The 14,703-nt window shown below is 49.2% G+C and overlaps 1 protein-coding gene across 11 annotated transcripts in view; it reads right to left on the bottom strand.

Annotated features, from left to right (window-relative positions):
• CUX1 (cut like homeobox 1) overlaps nucleotides 1–14,703 on the bottom strand; it is a 372,932-nt gene that overhangs the window by 160,386 nt on the left and 197,843 nt on the right. For all 11 annotated transcript variants that reach the window (XM_027126061.1, XM_027126065.1, XM_027126068.1 and 8 more), the window contains one exon: nucleotides 11,396–11,474. In XM_027126061.1, the coding sequence (XP_026981862.1) occupies nucleotides 11,396–11,474 (79 nt within the window). The remainder of the gene's footprint in view (nucleotides 1–11,395; nucleotides 11,475–14,703) is intronic.

Here is a 14,703-nt window from a genome sequence, read left to right as displayed (position 1 = left end):
AAAAGAGGGAGAGGACTCAAATCAATAAAATTAGAAATGAAAAGGGAGAAATTACAACAGACACTGCAGAAATACAAAGCATCCTAAGAGACTACTACAAGCAACTCTATGCCAATAAAATGGACAACCTGGAAGAAATGGACAAATTCTTAGAAAGGCATAACCTTCCAAGACTGAACCAGGAAGAAAGAGAAAATATGAACAGACAAATCACAAGTAATGAAATTGAAACTGTGATTAAAAATCTTCCAACAAACAAAAGCCCAGGACCAGATGGCTTCACAGGTGAATTCTATCAAACATTTAGAGAAGAGCTAACACCCATCCTTCTTAAACTCTTCCAAAAAATTACAGAGGAAGGAACACTCCCAAACTCATTCTATGAGGCCACCATCACCCTGATACCAAAACCAGACAAGGATACTACAAAACAAGAAAATTACAGACCAATATCACTGATGAATATAGATGCAAAAATCCTAACAAAATACTAGCAAACAGAATCCAACAACACATTAAAAGAATCACACACCATGATGAAGTGGGATTATCCCGGGGATGCAAGGATTCTTCAATATACGCAAATCAATGTGATACACCATATTAACAAATGGAGGGTTAAAAAGAAAAAACATATGATCATCTCAATATATGCAGAAAAAGCTTTTGCAAAATTCAACACCCATTTATGAAAAAAACTCTCCAGACAGTGGGCACAGAGGGAACCTACCTCAACATAATAAAGGCCATATAGGACAAACCCACAGCAAACATCATTCTCAATGGTGAAAAACTGAAAGCATTTCCTCTAAGATCAGGAACGAGACAAGGATGTCCACTCTCACCACTATTATTCAACATAGTTTTGGAAGTCCTAGCTAGGGTAATCAGAGAAGAAAAAGAAATAAAAGGAATACAAATTGGAAAAGAAGAAGTAAAACTGTCACTGTTTGCAGGTGACATGATACTATACATAGAGAATCCTAAAGATGCCACCAGAAAACTACTAGAGCTAATCAATGAATTTGGTAAAGTTGCAGGATACAAAATTAATGCACAGAAATCTCTTGCATTCCTATATACTAATGATGAAAAATCTGAAAGAGAAATTAAGGAAACACTCCCATTTACCATTGCAATAAAAAGAATAAAATACCTAGGAATAAACCTACCTAGGGAGACAAAAGACCTGTATGAAGAAAACTATAAGACACTGATGAAAGAAATTAAAGATGATACCAACAGATGGAGAGATATACCATGTTCTTGGGTTGGAAGAATCAATATTGTGAAAATGACTATACTACCCAAAGCAATCTACAGATTCAATGCAATCACTATCAAATTACCAATGGCATTTTTTACGGAACTAGAACAAAAAATCTTAAAATTTGTATGGAGACACAAAAGACCCCGAATAGACAAAGCAGTCTTGAGGGAAAAAAACGGAGCTGGAGGAATCAGCCTCCCTGATTTCAGACTATACTACAAAGCTACAGTAATCAAGACAATATGGTACGGCCACAAAAACAGAAACACAGATCAAGGGGACAAGATAGAAAGCCCAGAGATAAACCCACGCACCTATGGTCAACTAATCTATGACAAAGGAGGCAAGGATATACAATGGAGAAAAGACAGTCTTTTCAATAAGTGGTGCTGGGAAAACTGGACATCTACATGTAAAAGAATGAAATTAGAATACTCCCTAACACCACACACAAAAATAAACTCAAAATGGATTAGAGACCTAAATGTAAGACCGGATACTATAAAACTCTTAGAGGAAAACATAGGAAGAACACTCTTTTGACATAAATCACAGCATGATCTTTTTTGATCCACCTCCTAGAGTAATGGAAATAAAAACAAAAATAAACAAATGGGACCTAATGAAACTTAAAAGCTTTTGCAAAGCAAAGGAAACTACAAACAAGACCAAAAGACAACCCTCAGAATGGGAGAAAATATTTGCAAACGAATCAACGGACAAAGGATTAATCTCCAAAATATATAAACAGCTCGTGCAGCTCAATAGCATAAAAACAAACAACCCATTCGAAAAATGGGCAGAAGACCTAAACAGACATTTCTCCAAAGAAGACATACAGATGGCCAAGAAGCACATGAAAAGCCGCTCAACATCACTAATTATTAGAGAAATGCAAATCAAAACTACAATGAGGTATCACCTCACACCAGTTAGAATGGGCATGATGAGAAAATCTACAAACAAAAACAAATATCGTATATTAACGCATATATGTGGAACCTAGAAGAATGGCACAGATGAACGGTTCTGCAGGGCAGAAACTGAGACACAGATGTAGAGAACAAACGTATGGACACCAAGGGGGGGAAGCGGCAGGGTGGTGGGGGTGGTGGTGTGATGAATTGGGATTGACATGTATACACTGATGTGTATAAAACTGATGACTAATAAGAAACTGGTGTATAAAAAAAAAATTAAATAAAATTCAAAAAAAAAAAAGAGACATCAGAGTCACCCAGGGGGAGTCTAGGGTACCCCACACTCAGAGTCCTACAGAGGAAGAGAGGGTCTGAGGAGGAGCACAACCAGGGGGGAGGTGGGTTCTGCAGGCCCAGTGGACTCTCGTTGGAGACAGCTGGCCAGCGGAGAGAGACGTCATCCTCCGAGCACATGTATTTTCTCAGTGAAATACGAGGTGTGCAGAGATCAGGGAGGAAAGGTGTGAAATAGCACCTGTAAGGGGGATGGTGGCAATAAGGGCGGGGCCAGCCTGGGCTGTTCTGACTTTATGTAAACCAATGCAGTGTGGTCCTGCAGGGACTTTGGGACACTGGTGAGGATGCCCCGGATCACCGTCACACCAACAGTCCCGGGGCAGGACATCCCGGGAGGAGGAAGAGGCGCTGCTGCACCGCACGGAAGTCAGCGGGGCTGAGGAGCGGGGGCTCCGATTCCATCGGGCCGTGGGGTGCCGGGGCGTGTGTGTGCAGGGCGGGCAGGCGGTGGTGGCTGCTTCTGTCGTGAGGACCGCAAGGACTGACCTCCCTGGACCCCTGCCCACGTGTGCACAGAGCCCCTGCCACTGGCCAGAGTGTGGACGGCACCGTGAGCGCCATCCCCGCAATGACATCAGAGCGCGGCAGACGCTCCCCTCCGCCAGGGCACTCTAGGCTAATGTAATCATACGATTACATAATTAACCCAGCTGTCTCATTAAGAAAATCAACTGGAATTCAGGGCATAATTAGTCATACAGCAATTAGCATGCTGATGAGCAACTGATGAGAAGCTGTCTAGATAGCGCGTGTGCCAGGACCACCACAGTCACAGCAGAGGGAGAAGACGCCAGCCCCACACCCCACACCCCCCGCCGGGCCACGCCGAAAGCCAAGTCACCGAGTCACCTCCCGTGAGTTCTCCAGATGGGTCGGGGGCCCGGGACAGGAGGCCGGGGGAGAGCGCTGAAGGTGGGGCGGCAGGCGACTCACACGCCCATCTCGTCAGGCTGGCCTTCCTTTAACACGCGTGGAGCTGCTTCCTCAGCCTGCGAACCATCAGCTCCTTGGGCCCCAGGTTTTTTTTCAAGCTGATCAAGGAGGGTGGAGAGGTTGCCGGCTCATCTGGGTTGCAGTTACCCCAGCACTGGTCAGAGTGTGACTGTCCCTTGTCCCCTCCTCCCCCGAGGCTGCTCTGGACCAGCTCTGGTCCTGCAGCCCAGCAGAGGGGACGGGGCGGTGGGGGGGGGGGGCACCTGCAGCCCACAGCTTCATCCCATGGCCACGGCCCTGGCCCCTCTCTTGTCCGTTTTGGTGCTGGTGGTTGATTCTCACGTGTGAATGAAGATGTCTCAGAAAGGTCAACTGAAAACGTGCAAAGGGGGGCTCCGAGGTAAGAGTTCTCTCTGGAGGGGCCTGGTCACCAGCAGCCGCCAACCCGGGCGACTAGAAGACACGGACTGGAGCAGCCTCACGGAAGCAGGCTGGGGCGGCCACACGGCACAGCCTTCAAAAACGCCGCCAGGACGCATGTCCGTGAAAAGCTTGGTATGAGAAGCAAGGGATATTTCTAACTAATCACAAGATTTTGTCCCTTTTTGCCAGGAGTGCTTACTACACAGCCTTGATCGGGGGACAGACGGGGAAGAAAGAGAAAGAATGGAGAGAACAGTGTTTTCTGGTTTTAACTGAGAGCGTGTCCTCACTTAAAACAGCTTGACAGGCACAAAGGACCGGCTCACTATTTCAGTCTTAGGCAGAAACGTTAAAAAGCAGCTCTCGGGACTTCCCTGGCGGTCCAGTGGTTAAGACTCTGTGCTTCCAGCGCAGGGGGCGCAGGTTCGATCCCTGGTCGGGGAACTGACAGCCCACATGCCACGCGGTGCGGCCAAAAGAGCGAGCAGCTCTCAGAACTGATGATGTCCCTCTTCACTTCTGGATCCTCAGATGCAGGGCTGATGGCGATATTCTCCAGCAGAGAAGGTTTTCCTAAATCCCGACTGAAACTTCCGACCGCCCCTCAGCAGCACCCGGGAGCGGGGGCATCTTGGCGTGGGTGCTGAAAACGGAGCAGCCTACAAAACGGGCTCCCTTCTGCTGGTTCTCTTTCAAGGCTTCTGAAAACTAACACCTTCTACTTCTGATCGCAGGCCAGTTATCCGAGGGAAATGAAGTGAGCAGAGCCAGTCAGGGAACGCTGAGCACCAGCGGAGTTTCACGAGTCCATGAATATTTTATATCACTGGTCATGTGCTCCCTTAGATTTAAATCTTAAAATCAATCCTTCTGGGCACTGCCTTTGTGTTTGAAGGGTTTGTGTCTGTAGGACCTAAACTACACCTTAGCGAGGAGTGAAAGATGACTCTCTGTTGGGGGTGGGGGTGCCCAGAGAGAGGCCAGGAGGTGATGAGAACAAGCAGGGCCTCTTCCAATGGACTCGGCAGCCAGAGAACAGAAGTTCTGCAGCACCAATGCCCAGCTCACCAACCTTGTCTCCTTTCTAGGAACGTCCCCCAAAAATACCTTTGCCAAGATGCTTCTGAGACTGAAAAGGCACAGTTGTGTTTTATACCAATTATTACGTGTGGACAAATACTCCACCGACTACTGCTTACGGTCCTATCTGGAATCCATCACTAAAGGCTATTCAGAAACTGAGATTGCAAGTTGAATATTTTACAAATTTATGCTTCCCCGCACCCCCCGACTGTAGAGATAAAGACATGCTCATTGTAAAAAATCTGAAAAGTATCAAGAAGCAAGAGCAGGTCACCCACGCGACGTGAATTCCTGGCAGATTATGCATACCGTGGTAATTCTGCTCAGAACACAGTAAAATTCCAGTTATGCAAGGGCCTTTAAGAGGAGGTCATTCCAGAATTTTCCCAGCTATCTGAGAGGGTCACACTTTAAGACTCGAGACACTTATTTCTCCTTCCATTACAGTAAGGGAAGAAGGCTGCCTGTTTCACCTGTTTAATTATGGGATATTCTCTCAAAGGTGCTGTACAGTCTCCCACCCACCCCCAAGTAGGAGCCACATGAGGGAGGGCAGGGGCCACGTCTCAGCTGCATTTGCATCTTGGGTGCACGGTGCCGGGCCTGGCACCAGAAGTGCTGGCCGAGGGAATGTGTGAGTATGATTTCTGAACAGCACACCTTGAACTGTTTCTTGCACAGCCGGGGGTCACTGTGGCTAACAGCCACTGACCTCTGCTCTCACCCACAGATACAGATTCCAGTGCAGAAGGACGCTGGTCTCCTGGTTAGGGAGTCAGTCGCAGAGGGCTCCCCATCCCAGGGGGCCTCGCCCAGGGGTCCTCAACCAAGTCCCGCTGTTAGCAGACGCCTACGATGCTTTTCCTCATGTGAGTCACCATTAGTAAATTAATGCATATAAATCTCTATCAGAGGTTATTAAAATAAAAAATGTAAATATTTGCAAGTGTAAGGTATCGCTACGTTGATCATATAAATTACGATATAAAATCTGTGATAAGAATCACAGATGAAGCCATCTGGGTTAATGATGTAAAACTTTATGAATCGAACTGTAGAACTACTTTCCTACTGCCGTGAATGTCGACAATAAAGGCAAAGAGCACTTTCAACTAGAACAACGAGGGATGATAATCGAATTAGGGACAGGAGGCTAATTTGGCAAACTTTTTATTGGCCTTCCTTTTAATTTTGTAAACCAGATGGAACGATGTAAACAATACTGCAACCAAAGATAGAGGAAGTACTGTTGCGTTAACTGGGTCCTGGGTTAGAGTCATCCAAGTCGCCTTCCTCAAGCGTCTGTTCCTCTCCAACTTCACCACCACCAGCTGAAACCAGGCGACCTCATCTCTCCTGCCCCACATCACCTTGGACCCCTTTCCGATCTGTTTCCAAACTGCAGTCAGGATGACTTTTTTTTTTTTTAAATTAGTTAATTTATCATTTATTTTTGGTTGCACTGGGTCTTTGTGCTGCGCGCGGGGCCTTCTCTAGTTGCGGCGAGCGGGGGGTGCTGTTCATTGAGGTGTGCGGGCTTATTGCAGTAGCTTCGCTTGTTGCAGAGCACGGGCTCTAGGTGCGTGGGCTTCAGTAGTTGTGGCACACGGGCTCAGTAGTTGTGGCTCACAGGCTCTAGAGCGCAGGCTCAGTAGTTGTGGCGCACGGGCTCAGTAGTTGTGGCGCACAGGCTTAGCTGCTTCGCAGCATGTGGAATCTTCCTGGACCAGGGCTCGAACCCGTGTCCCCTGCACTGGCAGGCGGATTCTTAACCACTGCGTCACCAGGGAAGTCCCTGGCTGGTATTTTAAAGAGCAGAAAATATAGGGCTGTTTTTTGCCAAATTGTGCTGTGCGGCCTGTGGGAATCTTAGTTCCCCGACCAGGGATGGAACCCGTGCCCCCTGCATTGCAAGCACAAAGTCTTAACCACTGGACCGCCAGGGAAGTCCCTGTATGAAGACTTTTGGATGCCCACATTCCCACCAGACTCTCGAGCCCACGAGAACAGGAAGCTCTCAGTGGATCTGCTCCCGGCTCCACCCCCAGCACTCAGCAGGGTTCCTGAGACACAGCGGGGGGGGGGGGGGACAGTGTCTCCAGTGCTGGACGGTAGCCCCACAGAGCCGAGGGTCACAGCAGCGGGGAAGCAGCGGCAGGACATTTCTGATAAAAAGCATCTTAAAATACCCTCAAAACTGACGAGGGAATGAGGAGCATCTGCTGACACGTGAGAAAGAGGTAAACGTGGGGTCTTAACTATGGCAACTGTTCAGAGGATGCATCAGGACAACTAGGTCTTTCAATGTCTACTCAGTATCTTTAATCTGAAGGAGGCTTTGGAAGGAGAAATAACACTACTTGGGATTTTCAGGCGTGGAAGATGAGAAGAGGAAGGAGCCGGGTGACCCCACTGCTTCTTTTGCCTTGAACAATGGAGTCGCACCACCGGGGGAAGGAAAGGGCTGGGGTGGAGGGGGGCCCCCTGCTCCATGCTCAGGGCTGGGTGTGTAAAGCCTGGGATGCCAGCCGGACAGCTGCTCAACCCAACACAGATTCTGGACGTCAGTACTGACCACCAAAACCCAAGGCCTCTGAACCGCACACGCTGGTCTGATGAACCCCGAACGCTAAGCTTCATATAAATGTCCCTGCAGGCAGGCAAATCTTTACAGAGTGACAGCAAGGCGAAGGGAGAGTTCAGAGAGCTAGTAAACTGCTCCACCTCCAGGAAAGATACACTCGGTTCTCTCGTAACTTAGGTGGTTAGGTGTGCCAGAGGGCTCTTCCCCAACGGCAAGTTGTCAATCTCAGGATAGGGTTCGATGCGAACAATTACGGTACGACACCGATAAACCTCAGGAAGATCCTGAAGGAATAATTGGATCCATTAGTTTAGTCATTCATTCGACAAATATTTTTCGAGTTTCTGCTACGTGACAGGCGCCGGGGTAGAGACCAGGCACATAACCAGGGACAAGACCACCCTGCGCCAGTGTCCGCCCAGCCAGGAAGGAAAAGGGCTGAGGAGCAAGTACGGTGAGTCCCCTACCTACGAGCCTTCGAGTTGCGAACGTTCAAAGATGCGAACGTGCCCCTGTGTGCCAGCTGTTGCACTGTACTTGTGTACTTTTCAAGGTACTGTAAGATTAAAAACGGTTTCTTTTATTTTTTGTGTTTGTTTTTTATGTATTATTTGTGTGAAAAGTATTATAAACCGATCACAGTACAGTACTATATAGCCGATCGTGTTAGTTGGGTACCTAGGCCAACTTCGCTGGACTTATGAACAAACTGGACTTATAAATGTGCTCTCAGAACAGAACTCGTTCGTATGTAGGGGACTTACTGTAGTTATAACAGAGGTAAACAGACACAGGGTGTGGGGAGTGGGGTGTGTGTGTGTGTGTGTGTGAAGGGCACACCTAGGCCAGACCTGGGAGGTCAAGAAGCAGCGTCTCAACAAGTCAATCTGGAGGAGCTGGAAGAGATCAGCTCAGAATGGGCTGGGCCTGCCCACGGCGAGGAGAAGGACCCATTCCTGCCGGTGGGAAGCCTGGCATCGCCACACTGTGGACACGGGAGAGGTGGCCTGAACCGCAGAGTGGAGGGTGGAGGTTGGGATGGAGAGAAGTGGATGGAATCGAGGACCTTCTGGGGGTAGGACAGCCAGGGCTTGTTGACCCAGTGCTCTGGCGTGAGCAGCTGGGTGGCAGGTGGTGTCGCTCGCCAAGAGAAGGAGACTGTTTCCTCTGGACACACTGGGCTGTTTCAGGTGCCCCTCATCAGCCCAGCGGGGACGTCCAGGAGGATATACAGGCTGACACTCAGGGGCGAGAACCGAACTGAAACAAAGCTCCAAGAGCCACCAGCGTGACCCCTGCTGCACTCCGCTGCCAAGGACCCTGGGTGGCTCTGGGTCAACAGCCTCACGTCACATGTCAACAGCGGTGCTGTGCCAGGCCCTACTCCAGGCGCTAGGCACAGAGCAATCAAGCAAAACTGTCCTCAGAGAGCTTTCACTCTAGCAGGACCAGCAGATAAGGAACAAGAAAACACACAGGTAAATAAAATGTCCCAAACTGTGGCAGGGGTGGTGGTGATGTGCTAGGGCTGACTGGTCACCTCCTCCCGGGCTCCTGGAGCTGGGCCACATGGCCAAAATACCCTTACCATTATTTCCAAGAGCTTCCTCTATTTTCCCAAGATAGCATAAGTTGCTGTTTCTTGAAACCAGAACTTGACACACCCCACCTACATTTCTGGATTCAGCTGGATTGAAGCCTGGAGCACACAGACAGTTAAGGCCCCCCGAGTCTCCCCAGCGGTGTGGCTGACCGTCAGTAAATGCACTGCTATTGACCAGGCCCTTCCTGTAAGCCCCAGCCACACGATTACTTCATCTGAGCGATGAGCGGCCTCCAAAACACAGGTTGAGGGCTCCGAGCTCCATTCCTGTTCTTCAAGTAGCTGTTAGATGTGTCAGACCACAGTGTTTGCAAGAGAGATACCTGGGAGGCGGGTAGAAGTGATCTACGTGGTGTGCAAATGTACTCTGATGAACTCATCATTACAGACAACGTCAAACATTATTCGCCCCCACCACCTGAAATTAAAACTGCCAGCCAAAAATGATAATTACAAAGAATATCACCAACGTAAGGAAAATGCTGATGGGATAACATTAAGTGAAAAAAGCAGACTATAACGATATAGTCATGTTATGATCAGAGTTCCATAAAGATTATGTATGTATATGAATAAGGACCGCTCAGGCAGACGAGTGTGGATGAGAAAAGTGGTCTCGTTTTTGTCTGTAAGAAGTCAAGATGGAAAATAACTGCAGAAGAAGAAACCCAACGAGTCGTTCAAGTGGCTTCCCAGTGGAGAAACCTCACTAAGGGAAAACCCAGAGACAAATCAGACTTTTAAAAAGAGTGTAGGTTATTTAGAAAACGGTAGCTGCAGGCTCTCTGGGTCTTGGGCAAAGGCAAAATAAACCAGGCGCCTTTCAACTAAGTCACCAACACAAAACTAGCACTTGCACAAGAAAATGCAAGTGGGTCCACCAAACTGCCGATGCCTGAGAAAGAGAGCCCTGAACGGTCCATTTATTGTGAAGAAGACTCCACGTGAGCCTCAGCCAGAGTATTCAGGAAACCCCTAGGTGGATACGAAGTCCTGCAGAAAATCAAAGGTGCAGCATTTGGAACTAAGAGCAGGGTAAGCTCATAAGACAGCAGAAGGTTAGAACAAAGACAAATCCTGTCCATCACTAGGCTGTTCCCCTACCTTAGTCCGTGTTACAGATGAGAAAACTGAGGTTCAGAGAGGGAAAAGGGATGTGGCCAAGACCTCACAACAAGGCCCTGGCGGGAGAATCTGGATCTCCCTACCCCCTTGTCCGAAGTGTCTAAGGTACTTTCTGCTGTCCGTAGCTTGGTGTGGCCTCTGTTAACCCCGGCTCCCAGAGGGCACAGCAAAGCCCTCAGTGGACCTGAATTAGAATCCAATACAGAAACCAAGGAGACTTGTTTCTGCTTCGCTTGGTTAAAGCAGTTCTAGTAATATCAGTGTCGCACAGAGGATTCCTAATGAGGGCAAACGCGCAGCTCTAATGGGTGGGGAGGGGAGGGTGGTGGTAACTGGGTTTCCTTGGTCAGCGGAGGATGACATTCAAGTGGCTGATTTTCAGATCTGAGTCTTTTCAGGACTGAGTTGGGACCCATGTGATCGTGTCCATCACCTCCCCACGGATGAGGTGAGTGGACCACCGAGAACAGAGGGTCGATGGGACCCGTGGGCGCTCTATATTCCGCCCCACTTTTCTAGAATGAGGAACGGGGAGCCATTCTCTCTCGGAATGCGTAGCAAGCATTATTAAAATTTTAACTCTTTAGTTCCTTCAAAAGAAAAAACAACCCACATATACCGTAGTTAGATGGGCTACCACTTGCTCTTGGATATTAAGTGAAAGACTTGGCCAGAGGCCACTGATTCCCTGGATGACCTGGCAGGGGAGCCAGGCATTCCAGGTGCCCTATCAGGGCCGTTCCTGAACGTGGGATTCGTCAGCCCAGAATCGTGACTATCCAGGACGTCTGCATAGCGCACACACGGGTTCTCCTTCTCTGTGAAACGTGCAGCATTTTAAACCAAAGCTAAAGGTAGCCCCGCAGGTCTGAGTTTCTGCAGTTCCAAAGGCATCCACTGGAGGCAACTCTATTACTTCAGCAAATACGCATCTGATTTCCATACTCATCCCAAGTCTGGGTTTTGGAGAATTCATATTCCCAGAACTCCCCAGTTTCCTGGGGAAGTTGCCTTAGGGAGGCTGGGAAGAATCAGCCAGAAGCCCACTGACTCACCAGACACAATGCCCACAGGTGGGCTACAAGCGCTGGGCTTACCTGGAACATCAATCAATCTCTTGTAGACATTCAAGAAGGCTGCCTCAGCTTCTTTGCTTCTTTTACTCAGTGCATCAATCTGAAAAGGAATGGGAGAAAGAAAAGAAAAACAAAGAGCTCAAAATTTGTCAAGAGGTAATTTAAAAATCATCACACATCAAATGCAAGTCTGATTGCTCCATGTAAATGCCGGACAGCTGGGCCTTCAACCTCTTAAACGTCTGCAAACATGCGAGAGGGAGGCAACCCACGTGGCCCGCCCGTGAGGGGGAGCGAGGCAGGAGCGGTCCCATGGCTTGACAGAGTGGAGACTCTCCACGGAGAATGTGGTCTCTTTCCTTCTTCCACCAGTGTAGACTACGAGCTGACCACATGCCAGACGCTGTGCCGGAGGCGGGACACAGAGGGACAGCGCTCAGCCCCAGGGGCTCGGCGTCTAGCAGGGGAACAGGTGATGTGAATGACTAGTGGAATCCCAGCTGGGAAAGTGCTCGGTAAGCAGAGCCGTGGGGACACCGAGAAGGGGACGTCAAGCAAGAAAGCAGGTGACATTTGAGCAGAGTCCTCAAGAGCAGCGCACCTGGTGAAGAGGCGACACGAAAGGGGAGGAACACATTCAAACACCAAAGTTCTGAAACTGGGGGTCCTTAGGTCCTCTTTAAGAATTTTATGAAAGCCGGGGCTTCCCTGGTGGCACAGTGGTTAAGAATCCGCCTGCCAATGCAGTGGACACGGGTTCGAGCCCTGGTTCGGGAAGATCCCACATGCCGCGGAGGAACTAAGCCCGTGTGCCGCAACTACTGAGCCCACGTGGCACAACTACTGAAGCCCGCGTGCCTACAGCCCATGCTCCACAACAAGAGAAGCCACTGCAAGGAGAAGCCCTCGCACCGCAGCAAACAGTGGCCCCCACAAACCGCAACTAGAGAAAGCCCGCGTGCAGCAACGGAGACCCAAAGCAGCCAAAAATTAAAGTAAAATAAATTAAAAAAAAAAGAATTTTATGAAAGCTGAGGACCCTCTCCTAGAAACACACACACACAGGGTTACACACTCTAGGACACTCACGTGTCCACGTGCGTTCTGTTCATAGAATCCAGATTAAGAACTGTGGATCGGGCTGTAACCCCAGGGAATGTGGGGCTGCTCGGGGGAGGCGGGGTGGACATGGATACATGGGTGTGAGACTGGACAGGTGAGGGAGTCGGTGCAGGTGGGGGAGGATGACCTTCACCGTCTGGGCCTGAGTCAGAGTGGAAGGAGGACAGGAGGGGCCAGGAAGGAGGTGACCATTCCTAGGTTGTTGCCGCTGCCCTGGTGAGAATGTGCAGGGCAGTGGCGCTGGGGACTGAGGGAAGGAGGCCAAGCAGAGAGATTAGGTCCAGCTGAGCTGATGTGCGACATGGAGGGTCCAGGTGAGTTAAGGACGGTGCCCAGGTTTCTAGCTTCGGCAACGGCGAGTTCCTGTGACGGTGGCCAGGATCAGTGTGTCTCATAAACAAACCCAGCTGAGCTGGTTTCCCTCCAGTGAAAAGTCTCTTCGTCCAAGAAAGGTGACGCGTCCCAAGCAAGCTGGACGCACGTCCAAAGAGGCTTCTGCGGCTGGATGGACTCAGTATGTATTTTGCTCCCATAACATGCGTGCTGAGACAACAGATCACTTTTTACCCCTGAAGCGTGCAAGATGCCACATGCACGGAGTTCACATTGGCTCAGGAAAAGGACACTAAATTATATATTCCTCTGTCCCCTCACGGAATTATACTCTGTCTCCAACGTTATTAAAGAGGCAAAAGGAAGTGGCGTAATTACAGGGCCTCTCACCTGAGCCAACCAACAATTTGTTAAGGGCTGAGAGAGGTCACCTGATTAAGGATGGGAAGACCCTGGGGAGGGGGACACAAAGGCTGTGGGAAGGGGAGCAGGGCAGGTCTCAGGAAATCCAATACAGAGCAAAAAAGGGCAATGCATGCATTTCCAACTTCTACCAAGTTGTGCTGGAAAGTTCCTACTTGAAGTCAGTCGCTGAGAACTCTGCCACGTCCCCCCACCCCCCGATAAAATAAGCTTGTGATTTAGGCATGTTTTCTGAAAAATCCACAAGGACTACTTAAAAACGATAAGATGGCTCTCTATTTTTAAAATGTTTTTTTCTTTTCCCCTCTGATTCTTAGCAGTCCATGCTCATTGTACAATTAGAAATATATCAAAAAATAAAGAGAAAATTAATACCATAATCCTGCCATTCACCAGTGGAAGTCATGCTTCTGTCTCTAGTTCCCTTTAATTCTGAATGAAATGTAGGCGTGTAGGCAAACTATAGAGACGGTAGATTAGTGGTTGTCTAGAGTTGGGGACTGGGAGGATGACGGCTAAGGGGTGTGGGTTTCTTTCTGGGGTGATGAAAAGCTCTACAATTGATCGGGACTGTAGTAAAAGTCAATGAACTGCTGAGTTCAAATGGGTGAATTACATGGTATGTGAGTTACATCTCAATAAAGCTGTCACAAATGTCTGCGTGTATATTTGAAATCAAACCATATGGAAAATTTTGTACTGTGCTTTCATGAACATATAAAGTCTTTCCAAATGTCTATTACAAAATTTGGGAAATGTCTTAATAGCATTATTTCAGCTGTACCTAACCACCACCTACATAGATGTTGCGAGTAAAACTGGGTATTTGGAGTTGCCTTTCCAGACGTCCGGAGCTTTCCCTGCGCTCCGGGCCTTTCTGCCACCTCCTAAGAGAGGTGCCACGGGCAGCAGTCTGCCCAGGAAGCAAGACAGAGGCCCTGGCGGCTCTCTGCGCCTCTCAACACCCAGAGGGTTCTCTGCTCGGCTCCGGATCTGCCTAGGGAGGGCCCCCTGCTCCCTAGGGGTTCTGAGCCCACAAAGGCGGCTGCCTCTAGAGTGGGCAGAGGAGGGGATCTGGAAGGATCCTGAACACTGTCTTCTCTCTCCCTTATTGGCTGTCGAGGGGGGAAGTGGGATCGGCAGTCTACACACACACTTGGGACCGTTGCAGATTGCACTGTGCCCTGCCCCGAAGGTTCTAACCCTCAGTACCTGCGAACGTGGCTTTATTTGGAAATGGGGTCTTGGCAGATGACCAGGTTAAGATGAGGTCCTTAAGGGGAGCCCTAATCCAACAGGACCTGTCCTTCTAAAACGGGGAGATCTGGACACAGAGACAGTCACGCACACAGGAGAAGCCCATGTGAACGTGAAGGCGGCGATTGGGGTGACGCACCTACAAACCAAGGAACGCCAGGGATGGCCAGCAAACCTTCAGAAGCCGGGGGGGG

The sequence above is a fragment of the Aethalodelphis obliquidens genome, unplaced genomic scaffold (assembly GCF_003676395.1).
Source record: "Aethalodelphis obliquidens isolate GAN/ISIS:26980383/991018 unplaced genomic scaffold, ASM367639v1 scaffold30, whole genome shotgun sequence".
In the NCBI taxonomy this organism is placed as follows: Eukaryota; Metazoa; Chordata; class Mammalia; order Artiodactyla; family Delphinidae; genus Aethalodelphis; species Aethalodelphis obliquidens.
Note: the sequence above shows the minus strand (reverse complement) of the source record. Positions and strands in the feature narration are given on the sequence as shown.